At 52.4% G+C, this 13,072-nt stretch overlaps 1 protein-coding gene across 2 annotated transcripts; it reads right to left on the bottom strand.

Moving 5' to 3' along the window:
- Window positions 1–6,978: 6,978 nt before the first annotated feature.
- ATP6V1F (ATPase, H+ transporting, lysosomal 14kDa, V1 subunit F) lies at window positions 6,979–9,192 on the bottom strand. Of its 2 annotated transcripts, XM_006861117.1 has the most exons (3): window positions 8,983–9,145; window positions 7,313–7,388; window positions 6,979–7,186 (listed from the first exon to the last, which is right to left on the bottom strand). In XM_006861117.1, exons 1-3 carry the CDS (start codon window positions 9,143–9,145, stop codon window positions 6,979–6,981), a joined length of 447 nt encoding a protein of 148 aa, XP_006861179.1. The 2 variants fall into 2 exon arrangements, with proteins under 2 accessions (XP_006861179.1, XP_006861180.1); XM_006861118.1 differs by lacking the exon at window positions 7,313–7,388 and having other exon boundaries at window positions 6,979–7,180; window positions 8,988–9,192.
- Window positions 9,193–13,072: the final 3,880 nt, after the last annotated feature.

The following is a 13,072-nucleotide window of genomic DNA, read 5'->3' as shown; positions in this document are numbered from 1 at the left end:
ACCATCTTTGGACTTGGCCACAGCTGTCTTTGTTTCCTACACAGGCCAAAATATTTCTGGCAACCAACTTGTTTGCTACGAAACACTCATGCTGCTCTTGTTTAGGACAGCAATTATTGAATTGTGTTGAATGGGTTCAAAGTCATGCGGAGATGACTGTCCTGGGAATATCTTTAAATCTTAAACCAAAACACTTCCTGAAGACTTCTTAAAACCAAACAGTAGGTTAGCTTAATGAGTATAACAATGCCAAAAGCACTGCCTTAGCTTTATGCTTTTAAGAACTATCACCACCACCACCATCATATGGGATCAAGGGAATCCTGATAGCCTAGTGGGTTATGAGTTAGACTGCTAACTGCAAGGTCAGCAGTTCGAGTCTATCAGCGGCTCTGTGGGAGAAAGATGAAGCTTTTCTTCTCCCGTAAAGGTTTACAGCCTTGGAAACTCTATACAGGGTCACATGGGTCAGAACAGACTCCACAGCACACCACAACCACCATATGGGATTAGATTAAAATTTAGGGGCTCAGTGAGTTTATGTTAATGAGGAACAACCCAGTAAAAAAGGATGAGATTGGTTGCACTGCTTGAAGAATGTCCTCAGTGTAACTGAATTGTATTGTCAGTGTAACTAAATTGTATCATCCGTATAACTAAATTATACCCGTAGAAACTATTGAATTGGTATTTGTTTTGCTGTGGAGATTCTCAACAATAAAATAAAATTGTTATATCATTTATACGGGAGAAGAGGAGTAAGCCAGTGACTATTCACTGATTGACAAAAATTTACAAGTATTTTTATTTTGGGGGATTACAGAGATATCAAGGACATTACTATCAGAGAAATCAAAAAGAGGTAAGACAACAGACTGGATCATGGGATGGGGCAGCTGAAGGTTATTTCCAGTTCTTGGCAAAGTCTTGGGAGTCCTTAGACTTCTTTATTTAAAAAAAACAAACTCTTCAAAAGACAGATTTATTTTCTCAGAGAACAGATCCATTTAGTAACTTTTATGGATATTCTTATATCTCTATTGCATAAGAGAACAAGATAAAATATAAATATTCTCTTTTTTTTAAGAAGGGAATTTAGCTTAATTGAGAACCTCTTAGATTAATCAAAACAAGAACCAGTGAGTGCAAGTTCTAAGGAGATGTATTTTAGGGTTTTCCCCCCCTAACATTTTATTGTGGATTCAGTGAGGATTTATAGACAAGATCTTCAGCTTTACAGTAAACAAAGTATACTTTGTTTCATCTCAATGATTATAATCCCCTCCATGCAACAAGATGAAATATTCTGTGTGAAAGCTCTCAATTTAAGACCTGATGAACTCAGGTTCTTGTAATGAGTTTTATGGCTGCAGACATAACGCTCCAATCTGCATAGCTATAGGGGGCTTGTTCTGTTCTCATTTTTTTATTACGTTCCTTTTGTTAATCATGAAGACTCATGGATTTTAGGACAGACTCTAGCCTTAAAGCTCATGGGATTTTACTCTCAATGTAAAACAAGGAAAGGGCCAATGAGGGTTTTCCTTACAAAGTAAATCAGGGTGTATACACTGAGTATCTTCTGCCTGGAACAGGCCCACCTGGTCAAAGTGGGATGTCCTTATGCTAAGTTCAGCAATTAGGACCTCCCACTCCCAAGCACCCAGTGTCAACTTTGGGGAAGACGGTATGCTGGCTCCTCTGGGTGAGAGGATGAGAAAGATGGAGTTGACTATTGGCAGGTCAAGTTGACAAGCAGGCATGTGGCAGGTTGTGTGAATGAAGGGTGGCATGAATTGTACCAACTTTGAATTCAAGCACACGCCCTCAGTTCACCTACTTCCTGGATTCCAATTCAGGTGAAAGCTAATTTGGGAAGGGGAGGGGCATGAGCAGGGAGTCTCCCAAACGTTGCTCTTTCTCCCTTAGGTTGCCTACAGGATCAGGACCTCACCACCAGCAGGACCGTTGGGGAGCTGAGACACTCAGAGTTGAAGGTGAAAGGGTTGATAGGGGATAGCAGGGCTGGGGTCTGCCTGGGTGAGGGATGCTGGGATGAGGTGAATCATGGCCACCTCTCCTCAGAGGGAAGACAGCACCACTGCTGAAGCCCCTTTGACATCACATAAAATGGGTTTACTGAATCCAGGGGTATAATGGAAGGTGAGGCACACTGAGAAGTCCAAGCTACTGGGGTCTCCAGGCTCTGCTGGAGAAAGTGGCTCTAGAACCAGAATCCCTCAGGAGGATTTAAGGAAAATTCTCTAAGTACTCTTCCTTCCCAGCACCTGGCCCAGCCGGAAGTCAGGACCCAAATTGAGCCTCAAACCCAGAGGTTCCATCAACCACCATCCAGGCGTCTCCACGGGAAAGAGCTTGCTCAAGGAGTCCAGGAATCCTCGGGTCTGTCGGAAACCCAAGATCCCCCTGAGGGCCTGGTCCAGGAGAGAGAAGAATTTGAGAAACTGTTGACAGATACCCCACAGGGTCAGAGAGAGGAGGAGCCTCAGGATCAGAAAGCAAGGAACCAAGAAATTTCTCAGAGTCCGAGAAAGAAACCTCAGCAGGGTCAGAGGGGGGAGACGTCTGAGGGTGAGAGAGGAAACAGTCCCAAGTGTCATAGAAAGGAGGCCCCTCAGGGTCAGGAACCGAAAATCCCTCCGTCTTCGGAAGGCAGTGTCCCATGGGCCTGGGACGTGGCCATGGGGGAAGCGCCCACACAGCTCTGGGGGGACTCCTTGGGCTCCCCGAGGAAAGTCTGCGGGTTTCGGGGAGAGCAGATCCCCCAGCCTGGGGAAAGGGAGAGGCGAGGCCCAAGGAGAAAGACCAATCGTCAAAGCCAAGAGCCGGTTCCAGCCGTGGGAAAGTCAAGGGCACCCCATCTGCTGGGACCCGCGGCACGGTCTCGGCTCCCAGGCGCGGCGATGCTGGAGGTGCCCAGCACCGGGGACTACGGGCAGCAGAAGCCCCCTGCCCCATGTCCCGGGGCTCCAAGATTGAGACGCGGTTCGCTCGGGCTGCAGGCCCTGGAAAGAGGCCCTGGCACAGCGGAACGCGAAGTGGGTGAGGTGAGAGTCCTGACGACAGGCGGTGCCGCGGGGCCCCCAGGCACCTTCGGGGAGCTGTGGGATGCGGCCCAGGACCCCAAGCCCTCGAAGGCCCTGTGGTCCGAGCCCCAGGGCAGCGAGGCGGCAGCGGCGGCGGGTGTGAGCAAGGTGCAGAGGGAGACCGCACTGCAGCGGCTGATGGAGCTGCACAGCGTGGCCCGGAGACGGCTACGCCAGGAGCAAGAGCTGCAGCGGCTCCGGGTGCGCCACAGCGTTAGGCCCGGGGCTGAACTGGTGGGCGGTACTGGGGGTGGGCCCGCTGATCGTCGACGCCCCGTGCCCGCCCAGGTCCTGGAACGTCTCAACTTCGCCAGGAACCGCCAATACCGGGTTCACCCCCTGGGACCACCCTTCAGCCCTGCTCAGTTCCCGTCACAGGCAAGCCCCCGGGGGGACCACTACCATCCTGTCCGGGACAGGGGGTGAGGGCGAGCTTGGCGTGGCTCAGGGTTTCTTGGAAGTCCGTGCCCACCCTCGTGCAAAGACACCTCCGGAGGAGGGCCACCCCAGAAGTGGGAGGAGGCGCTCAGTGCTCGGCTCCGCCCAGGAGGACGCTGCAGGACAGCGGCGCGCGCTGCGGGAACAGCTGCTGCAGGTGCACAGGGAGAGGACTGGGAGGCTACGGGCCTTCGGGGCCAGGTGAGGAGTCATCAGGAAGAGGCGGTGAGGGGCGACCCGCTCTTTGGCATCTGCTGTGACAGACCACTCTCCCCCCAGGAACACCCAGAACTTCCAGGAGCTACTGTGCTCCCCTGGCGCCGAGGAGCCGGCTTCTGGAGAGAGGGGCTCACCCTCCGCTGGACTCTGGTCGTTGCTGGATCCTCCAGGGGGTGATTGAGGAGTGGGGGCGGGGGTGGAGTGAGGGGGCCACCTGCAAGTCAGCGAGTGCAGGTGGGAGGGAATTTCTGCCACCTCAGGACCCAAGAACTGACACACAGACACAATGGCTTCGCCTCAGCAAGTTTGTTATTTCATCTTCCCTCCCCGGCCCAAGGTCAGAGGGCCAGGTCGCGGGAGTCCAGCAGTGCGAAGGCGCCGTTCTTTCGGAAGAAGGACTCGATGCGGCACACTTTGCAGGAGACCAGTTCTTGCTTCACTGGGGGGCCTGGGAAGAAAAGGAGTGGGTTCCTGGGAAAGGGTGGCCGAAGAGGGGGCCCTGGCTGTGTGCATAGCCCTAGTACCCTGCCTGTGAAGTGTGAAGAAGTAAAGAGATGTTTCCGAGAGGACTTTGTGAAAATACTGGGAGCTAACCAGGCACCAGCATGTAGCAAGCGGTCTATGAAGGAATCATAGTCAGCCACCCACTACCAGCAACCCCCACCCTCAGTCCCTGGGTCATCTGTCTAGGGGGACCAGCCCTTCTGGAAACAGCTAGGATTGTCTGGGAATGGGACTTCCTGCTCCCTTTGTGGGGCTCACCTACTGCTCTTATTAGAAAGCTGCTCTTTTATTTCCCCATTAAAACCCTGGGGAGAATGGGGAACTTCGGCAAAACCTCAGCTGTAGTTACTCCTGACCATCCATCCACCCTTTCTGCATCTGCAACTCAAACAGCTGGAGAAAGACTAGTGGTCTCACTTTAAACTTAGGACCACAGGGAACCAAGAGGCACTGCACACCAGGCGGCCACCCAGGCTCTCCCCAAGTTTTTACTCTTCATCTCTAACTGCTTCAAGGCCCGCTCCTCTCTCCCAGCTGATGCCCTAGACTAACCTCACAAAGGCAGAGGGCCAGTCTTCCCACAAACACCAGCTCCCTGCCCCCCTCCCCCCACTTCCAGTAACTTGTGTTCCAGAGGTAGTTCCACTCACTCTCATGTATTTTAATGGGAGGCCCTGGGTGGTACTAACAGTTAATGCACTTGACTGCTAACCAAGTGGAGACTCAAGTCCACCCAAAGGCACCTCAGGAGACCTGGTGAGCTGCTGAAAAACAAGCCACTGAAAACCTATGGAGCACTGTTCTACTCCAATGTGCATGAGGTCACTATGAGTAACAGGCAACCCAAGGGTATCTGGTTTTGCTGTTTTATATTCTGTTGACCTCAGAATTTACATCTAGTGTCCACAGCCTGACTTACCGTGGCCCAAACGTACCAGTCCCATACCCTCCAACCTTGCTTCTCTCCCAGTTTTCCCCAGCACTGCTGTTCCAGCCCAGAACCTGGGTGTCATCACTGATCTTTTCACTTCTTCGCACATTGAATACACATCAGTTGCACTGATCCCTTCCCGCCCCCCGCAAACATACTGATTCCATTTCTCTCACTTCGTGTGCTCGTGCCCTAATCCTAGCCATCTTCAGAAGTGACTTCTCTGGCAGCTTCTCCTCATTCCCCTGAAATATCCATTATCTACACTCCATGGCACATAATCACCACCACCACAGACCAGCCAGAAGACCGGTATCACTCACCTGCATAAAACCCTCCTCCAGCACCCCCACCCCCCGAGAATCAAATCTAAGCACCTTATTATGTGGGTCAGCCTGAACACCTCTCCTCAACCCAATCTAGACGTCTACCCAGTCACTCCCTCATGTCATCATGGGGTTTGGCCCTTGCTGTCTGTGGTCTGGCCCCTTCACAGAATGTCCAGGCCACATTTCATTGCCTCATACTGAGCACCGTCTGGCCCATGCTAAGTGTTCAGTGTTTAGTAGATGTGTAATTTCTGAATGTTGGGGCTCACCCAGCTGCCAGCCATATGCGAAGTTGGTGGTGATGGGAAAGAGGTAGCGCTTCTCGGGCAAGTCCAGTTTTCGGGTGTTGAGGTAGCGGTAGCGCCCCTGTAAGTCGTGGGAGATGCCTTCATACAGCAGGGCCCGGGTAGCAAGCGGTACTGGGCACATTTCTGCCTGGAAAGGAGTCTCCTGGACAGGGCTGCAGGCCTTGGAAGGGACTTCTTTTGGGACAGGTGGGGGTAAGAGTGGGGCTTGGGGCTGCAGGGTGGGCAGTTTGAGGGGTAGGCGGGCAGCAGCCTTCGCCTTCTGCCTGGCCTTCACCAGTGACCCATATTTGTGGTACCAGTTACAACGCAACATCGTCTCCCTCAGGTACTCCTCCTTCCAGAAGTTTTGGCGCAGTGTGTCCATGTTGAGTTGGCGTGACATGATGGCCAGGAAGCAGCAGTACCAGGGGCCAGCAGAGTCAATGGAGGCTTTCCTTCTGACAGCCGGGGTGGCTGCCCAGGGACAGTCACCTGGCAACCAAGCCTCACCTCACACAGGGTCACTGTTCAACTTTCCATGCCCTCAGCAGAGCACACCTGGCCTGTTTCCTGAGGTAGCCTCATGCCAGTGCACATGGGCAGAAGAGTCCTGACTCCCCAGACTTCTTGCAGGCCCAGGCTCAGTCTGTGAGGTGTGCTATATTTTCACCAGACCCCCAGCCCAGCCCATTGCAATCTCAAGTCGAGGCAGCGGGCTTTATGTCTCCTCCATCCTTCCCACAAAGCCAGTCTTGGATTCAGAGGACCAGTCCTGGAGTTATGACTTCCTGGCCCAGTGCTACCATGCTTGGGTCTTTAGCAGAACCTTTTCCAGCCCTGCCAGTCTAATCTCTCCCAACAACCCTGACGTGGCCTTCTTAGCACCAGCCCACAGCTTAGAGAGAGAACAAGAATATTACTTTAATTTAACATCAACGATGACACTTCATAACAGCACAGGGAGGAGGTAGTGCAGGGGAAGAAAGATGGTCAGGCCACCTGCTTCCTCTTACCAGCCTTGGTTTTAATGCCAGACACCCAGCTTCTCTGGAGTAGGACCAAGCAAGAAGTGGGAAATCAGAGGCTCAGAACGCACAGACGGGCGATGACCAAACTGGGGAGAGGTCCAGACGTGGGGGTGGGGCTGGAAGATGGGGGCAGCCCTAGCGCAGGTCTTCGGCGTTGAACATGCCCCTAGCCCTGCGCAGGATGGAGTCCTTGGCAGCATCGTAGGGGTGCTCCTTGGATGGGATCTCCAGGACGGCAGGGATGGAGCGCTGATGGGCATCCAGTGCATGCCGCACCATCTCGGCGATGTACTGGTTGATGAGGATGATGCCAACGTCATCTCGGTTTAGAAACTGCCTATAGGGAGAGATGACAAAAAGATGTCCAGGGCAGCTCAAGGGCCACTCTGCTGCCCATGCAGCCCTTTCTGGGTAATGAGGCTGGGCTGTAGAAAGAATTGGTGTCAAACATTCACTCAATTCTACCAAGTCAATGCACTCCAGAAGTTGAGGGCCATGTCTGTCGGCGTTGCCTTCTACTGCCCTGCTGGGAAGGCTCCCAGTAACTGGTAATGAAGACCAGAGTGTGTGTATACAATGTGCTGCCTTGTGTATGATAATGAGTTGCTATCAAGTTCATGTGACTCCTGGCAACCCCACATGTGCCAGAGTAGAAATGATGCTCCACAGGGTTTTCAATGGCTGAATTTCTTAAGTAGACTGCTAAGGCGACTCTGGGTAAGCTTGATTCTCAAGCTTCTGGTTAGCAGGCAAGCATGTTAGCTGTTGGCTAGGGGACAACTTGTGTAAGAAAGGGGGTGGTTAAGAATATAGATGTGTTTTCCCTTGTATTTACATGAAAAATACTGGAAAGGTAAGAAACAAAGTGGCCCTCTCTGGGGGTGGAAGAAGACATAGGTGGGAAATCATCTTTTCCACACAGATTCAGCCTGACACTGAGATTCTCCACCATCCATGATTTCATTCACCCATTCAGTAACACACCAGGCACTGGACAGACTTGGTGGTTTCTAAGATCCTGATTGATTGGAAACATGGAAAATTCTAAGTAGTAGTTTGTCCTCCATAAGAAGTTGAGTCACTTGATCAAACTGCCCAGACGTTAGCAGGCAGCACTGTCCCCTGTCAGAGTCTGACAGACCCCAGGCAGAAGGAACCAGTCTCAGCCAAAGCTCTGGGCTGGGCTGTTTAGGAGAAAACAGCTAGGCGTGGTTTATTCCTGAGATTTGGCCCAGGGGCTCTAAGAAAAGGGATGAGGGGCAGAATACAAGGCTGGCACCCTCAATTCCAGTCACCAGGACACCTGTTCACCCCTACACCTTAAATCACCACCTTCCACCCAGGCAGGAAGTCAGGGCTTCAAGTACAAGAGCTGCTGAAGGTCTCAGCAGTAGGGCAGGTAGAGTCCTGATAATCTGAGGAAGATGATCAAGACGAACGGGAAATTCCCAAGGTAGTCGCAGACAGCGGCACAACCCCCCTCTTAAAAAAGGGAGGGAGGGTTGGGATTAGGTTCAAATCCCAGCTCTGCCTCTTTCTATTTGGGGTATGTCCCTCTCTGAACTCTACCTTTCTCCACTTTGTTGTTGTTAAGCAACTGGACGGCGCTTAACAATGGATATGAAAGCACAAGAAAGGCCGAGCACACTGCCTAGACGACACAGTGTGTGCTTCCTTTGGGGCCAACTCACAAAAGAGCCGAATGCTTGCAAAGTTAGGTGCCTGCTCTCCGATGACCTGACCGTGGGGAAGAGGAGCTGAGGCAGGGCCTTTGGGGGCTGAGCGCTCCAGACGCCCAGCCAAGGCAGAGACAGGCTGGGACAAGGAGCGGCACCCGGCGCCCGTCACGAGCTCAGCTTCCCTCCTTTCTTGACTCACTGTCACATGAGGGGCGAACTCGTGCACCTGACACAGCCCCGGCCCCACCGAGCCCCAAACGGGAACCTAGAGCGACGGCAGGACGGAGGCCTTCGCTTCGAAAGGGCGCTCAGACTTCCGGGACCCCCGAAAGTGGGGAGTCTTGACACTTCGGCCACGTCTGCAAAACCCAGCGCTGGCTCCAGTCGAACCCTTCGCCACTCCACCCCTTCCCCACGCCCTCCAGGTAGCAGAAGGGCCTGTCCAGGCCTCGCCAGCCACCGTACCGGAAAGTGTCTTCGATCTCATTGATGGTTGTATCCTTTTCCACCACCAGGAAATTCGGGTGACGGTTCTTGTTAAGCTCCCCTATGCCCCCTAGCAGGAAGCCAGTCACCGTATCCTCGTCTCCGATCACCGCGATGAGCTTTCCGCGTCCTGCCATCCTCACAACCGGCGGAGCTCAACCCAGGTCTTTCCGAAGTAACTGAAGCCCCGCCTCCGCAGGCGTTTTCAGTCTCACCTCCACCCTCTAGACATGCGCAGTTCTTCTACCCCGCCTTACGGAGCTTGCGCATTAATAGTAAAGAGGGTGGTAGTGATGGAGAAGTCCCTCTGAATACGCCTGCGCCATAAAGAGAACGGCCGTAACCAAGGAACTACGAATCCCAGAAGGCCGTGCACCCGAACTCTCACTGTGGAGTTACTCGTTCGTGTTTTTCCGGATAGTCTCTGGTTCACTTGTTCTTTCAACAAACGTATTGAACCTAGCATTGTTGAATAATGACACCACAAAGAATTACACAAAATTCCTATTCTCAAGGATAAGGTCGAGGTCTATATCGTGCCTGGCACATAATTAAGTTATTCAATACCTATTTGTTCAATTAATAAAAGAATGGACAAGTTAATAATGATATGGTTGCCTGAGATAAAGCCAAATGAACAGGCAATTAAATGGTAAGCCAATTGAAGAATTGTAATCGATAAGGTAATATCGCCCTGGTAGCGTTGTGGCTTGAGAGTTGGGCTGCTAATCACAAGGTCAGCAGTTAGAATCTTCCAGCGGCTTCTCAGGAGAAAGATGAGGTTTTCTATTCCTCTAAAGCCTCGGGAACCCTATACAGACTCGCTATGAGTCGGAACCAACTCCATGGCTCACTACCATCATCAATATCGCCTTTGGGTGGACTTGAACCTCCACGAATCGGGCTGTGAACCTTAAGGTCAGCGGTTCGAAACTACCAGCCGCTCCACGGGAGAAAGATGAGGCTTTCTACTCCCGTAAAGATTTACACCCTCGGAAATCCTGTACAGGGTCGCTATGGGTCGGAACCGACTCGACGGCACTTAACAACAACAACAACAGTGACTGCGTTAGGTGCGAAGTCTAGGCTAAAGGAGGAGAGACAAGTTGCAGGTACCACCGTAGAGAGATGGTGGTGGCTGGAACTCAGGGAGGGAGTGGCAACAGGAAATGTGGAGCCGTGGAAGGAGTTGAGCAATTTTAGAGACAGAATGGGCAAAACTGATTTTGGGATTGGATGCGTTTGGGAAGGGATGGCAGACGGTTGGTTTCTGACGGTCTATGCATGGGAGTAACACTGTCAGAAAGTGGCTGTGAGAGGAACAGGTTGAAGGGAAACATCTACTTTTCCCTCACCCCTGGTGTCTGGCATGTCATTTAGGAGTTTGGAGTATAGGGAGTATATGGTCTGTTGTTGTTAAGTGCCTTCAAGTCAGTTCTGACTCATAGTGACCCTGTGTAGGGTTTCTGAGGAGCGGCTGGTGAGTTTGAACCGTCCACCTTGCAGTTCAAACTGACTCTGCAGCCCAGCTCATTAACCCTTGTCACACCAGGCCTCCAGAGTCTGGTCTAGTGGTTATATTTAAGGGCTAGGCCTTGGGATTTGAACACACCTGGGATCAGATCTCAGAGGTGTAATTTTGGACTCATCCCTGAAAGTCTTGCTTTCCACAGATAATAATATGCCCACCACACAGGACTGTTGTGAGGATTCTCTGCACAGGGTGCACCTGTGGTTGGGTTAGAGTGACTAGAATCAATTGAGGAGCAAACTGGAGGAAGTCAGCCAGTGGAGAGCAAACCCTCATATCTGAGAGGGCAGCAAGTGACCAGATCATGAGAAAGGGCGTGTGTACAAACACGTGGCTCAGTACCTGACCCAGAACAGGCCTCTGAGGCCGCCTTTGGTGGGTTTGTCACAAAGGAAGGATCTAGGGTAGTACACAGTCATCCCTGCTCACTCCGTTCAACCAGCATTTATCCATTCCCCCAGTGTACCCATGACAAGGGGCTGGGGACACAAGATTGATAAAACATCGTTCCTCAAGGAGCTCCCTGAAGGACTGAGGACGTGCAAACGTCATGGGCGGGGGTCATAGTCCTGGAGGACTCCGGAAGGAGTGGGATCCAGAACACACAGTGAGGAGGTACCTCTTACTTGGAGGTGGAAAGAAAGAAACTTCTAAAGGAATGAGGAGGTGGATGTGTTACTGTGTGAAGAGGTGAGGAGGGAGGAGGGAGGAGCTGGAGGCATTTGTACTTGGTATCTTCTCTCTCAGACCCAGCATTATGTGCTGAATGTTTGGGCTAGTCTTAATTTGGTGGGGTGGGGGTGCAGTGGGATGATTGTGTGAAATGCTTCTTTGCCCTGTTCTGGCTACTCAGTTACCCACTGGTCTATTCATTTGTGATACACCCCCACCCCCCCAGAGCCAGGGAGCTCATAGTCTGGTAGGGGAGACCAACCGGTGGATACTTGGTCACAGACCAGGATGTGACCTAGAGAAGTATGGGAGCTGAGGGGGCTATTCCAGGAGGGGCAGGGATGGGCCCAGGACAGCTTTCTGTTGTTCAGAAAGAGGAGGAGGAGGAGGGTGGGGGTGGGGGGATGTAATGATGTTTCCAGGAAGAGGGTCCAAACTGCATCCTGGGTGCCCAGGAAACTAGAGGCCACAAAGTTGGAGGTGGAAGGGTGAGTAGGCACACAGGGGTTCTGGAATAAATGGGTGGGGGAGGCTGGAGACTGGTGGATCTGAGAGGTCTTATAGGGAGTCAACTTCCACCTGGAGCCAGCAGGAGTCACAGAAGGGCCCTAACCCAGAAAGGGGCACAACCCAGCCGGTATGGACTTCTCTCTGGCAGCAGCCAAGGCTGGAAGGAGCAGGTTGGACCAGAAGACTGGTTTGGAGGCTGATTCAGGCACTCAGGAAGGAGCCCTGAGCAAGTCTTGGTCAGAGCTAGAGAGGGTGGCTAAACGCAGACCTAGGTTTGACCCAGGAACTGGCTGGAGTAAAGGCTTCTGGGTTTGTATGGGGCCTTCCTAATGGAGTCGGTGGCTCACTGTATTGAAGTCCTAATTTCAAAACAACTGAAATGGACCGCCAGTGGTTAGGGCAGTCTTCTAGAACACCGTGTCCACCTGTCTTCTACCAGACAGCCCTCTTGAGGACTGAGCCTGTATTCCTGAGTCCCCTTGAGTTCCACCAATGTTCCGAACCCACTGCCAGCAAGTGATTCTGACTCACAGTTGCCCCATGTAGGTTTCTGAGACTATACCGGAGCAGCCATCTTCATCTTCCACAGAGCTCCTGGTGGATTTCAATCATCAACCTCGTGGATAGCAGTGCTTATCCTACAGTTCCACCAATGTCTCAGAACTTGTCAAATAGATGGCCCAGAGTGGTGGCCCTCTGTCCCAGGACCTTTCCCTTGGTTCAGGTCAGTCCTCTGGGGTACAACCAGTTGGTCTCAGCCTCCCAGGGCCTGATTTGGTACCCACTGGTGAGGAGGAGCCAGCCATGAAAAGGCTACCCCCAAGAAACAATCATAGCCTCTGTGATTGATTGGCCACAAACTTTATTTGGGTCTGGAGTTTTCCACCTACGCGGTTCCCGGCTGAGCCGCATGACACGTGCAAAAGTCCCCCCAGAAAGCTGGGCCTTGCAGTGTGTACAAAAGGCCCCCATGGGGCAGAGCTGTGCAACCGTAAAAAAAAAAAAAAAAAAAGGACTAGAGAGAACTCAGTCCCCCAGAAAGCCTGGCCTGGGTGGGGGATCACCCCACCATCCTGATGCACGCTGCTGCTCCGTCTGTTGTCTCCACCTATTGCGCTTTCTTCTCAAGTCCTGAATGCTCTGGGGGTGGGGGCGCCAGAGGGGTCAGGCACTGTTCTTAGGGCCGGGGGCCTGATGGGTAGTATGGGTTGAGGTGGTCTCTCTCACACACACAGGACCCCCTCCCCAACACACACAGGCCCCCACTGGCCTCAACCCCACAGAAAACTCGGGGCCCAGCCTTATGTCCCAGCCTCTGTCCCTGGGCCTAGCCCCAGTTGGCCCTCAGGGC

The sequence above is a fragment of the Chrysochloris asiatica genome, unplaced genomic scaffold (assembly GCF_000296735.1).
Source record: "Chrysochloris asiatica unplaced genomic scaffold, ChrAsi1.0 scaffold00041, whole genome shotgun sequence".
NCBI classification, from domain to species: Eukaryota; Metazoa; Chordata; class Mammalia; order Afrosoricida; family Chrysochloridae; genus Chrysochloris; species Chrysochloris asiatica.
This window is presented reverse-complemented; position numbering and strand designations above follow the sequence as displayed.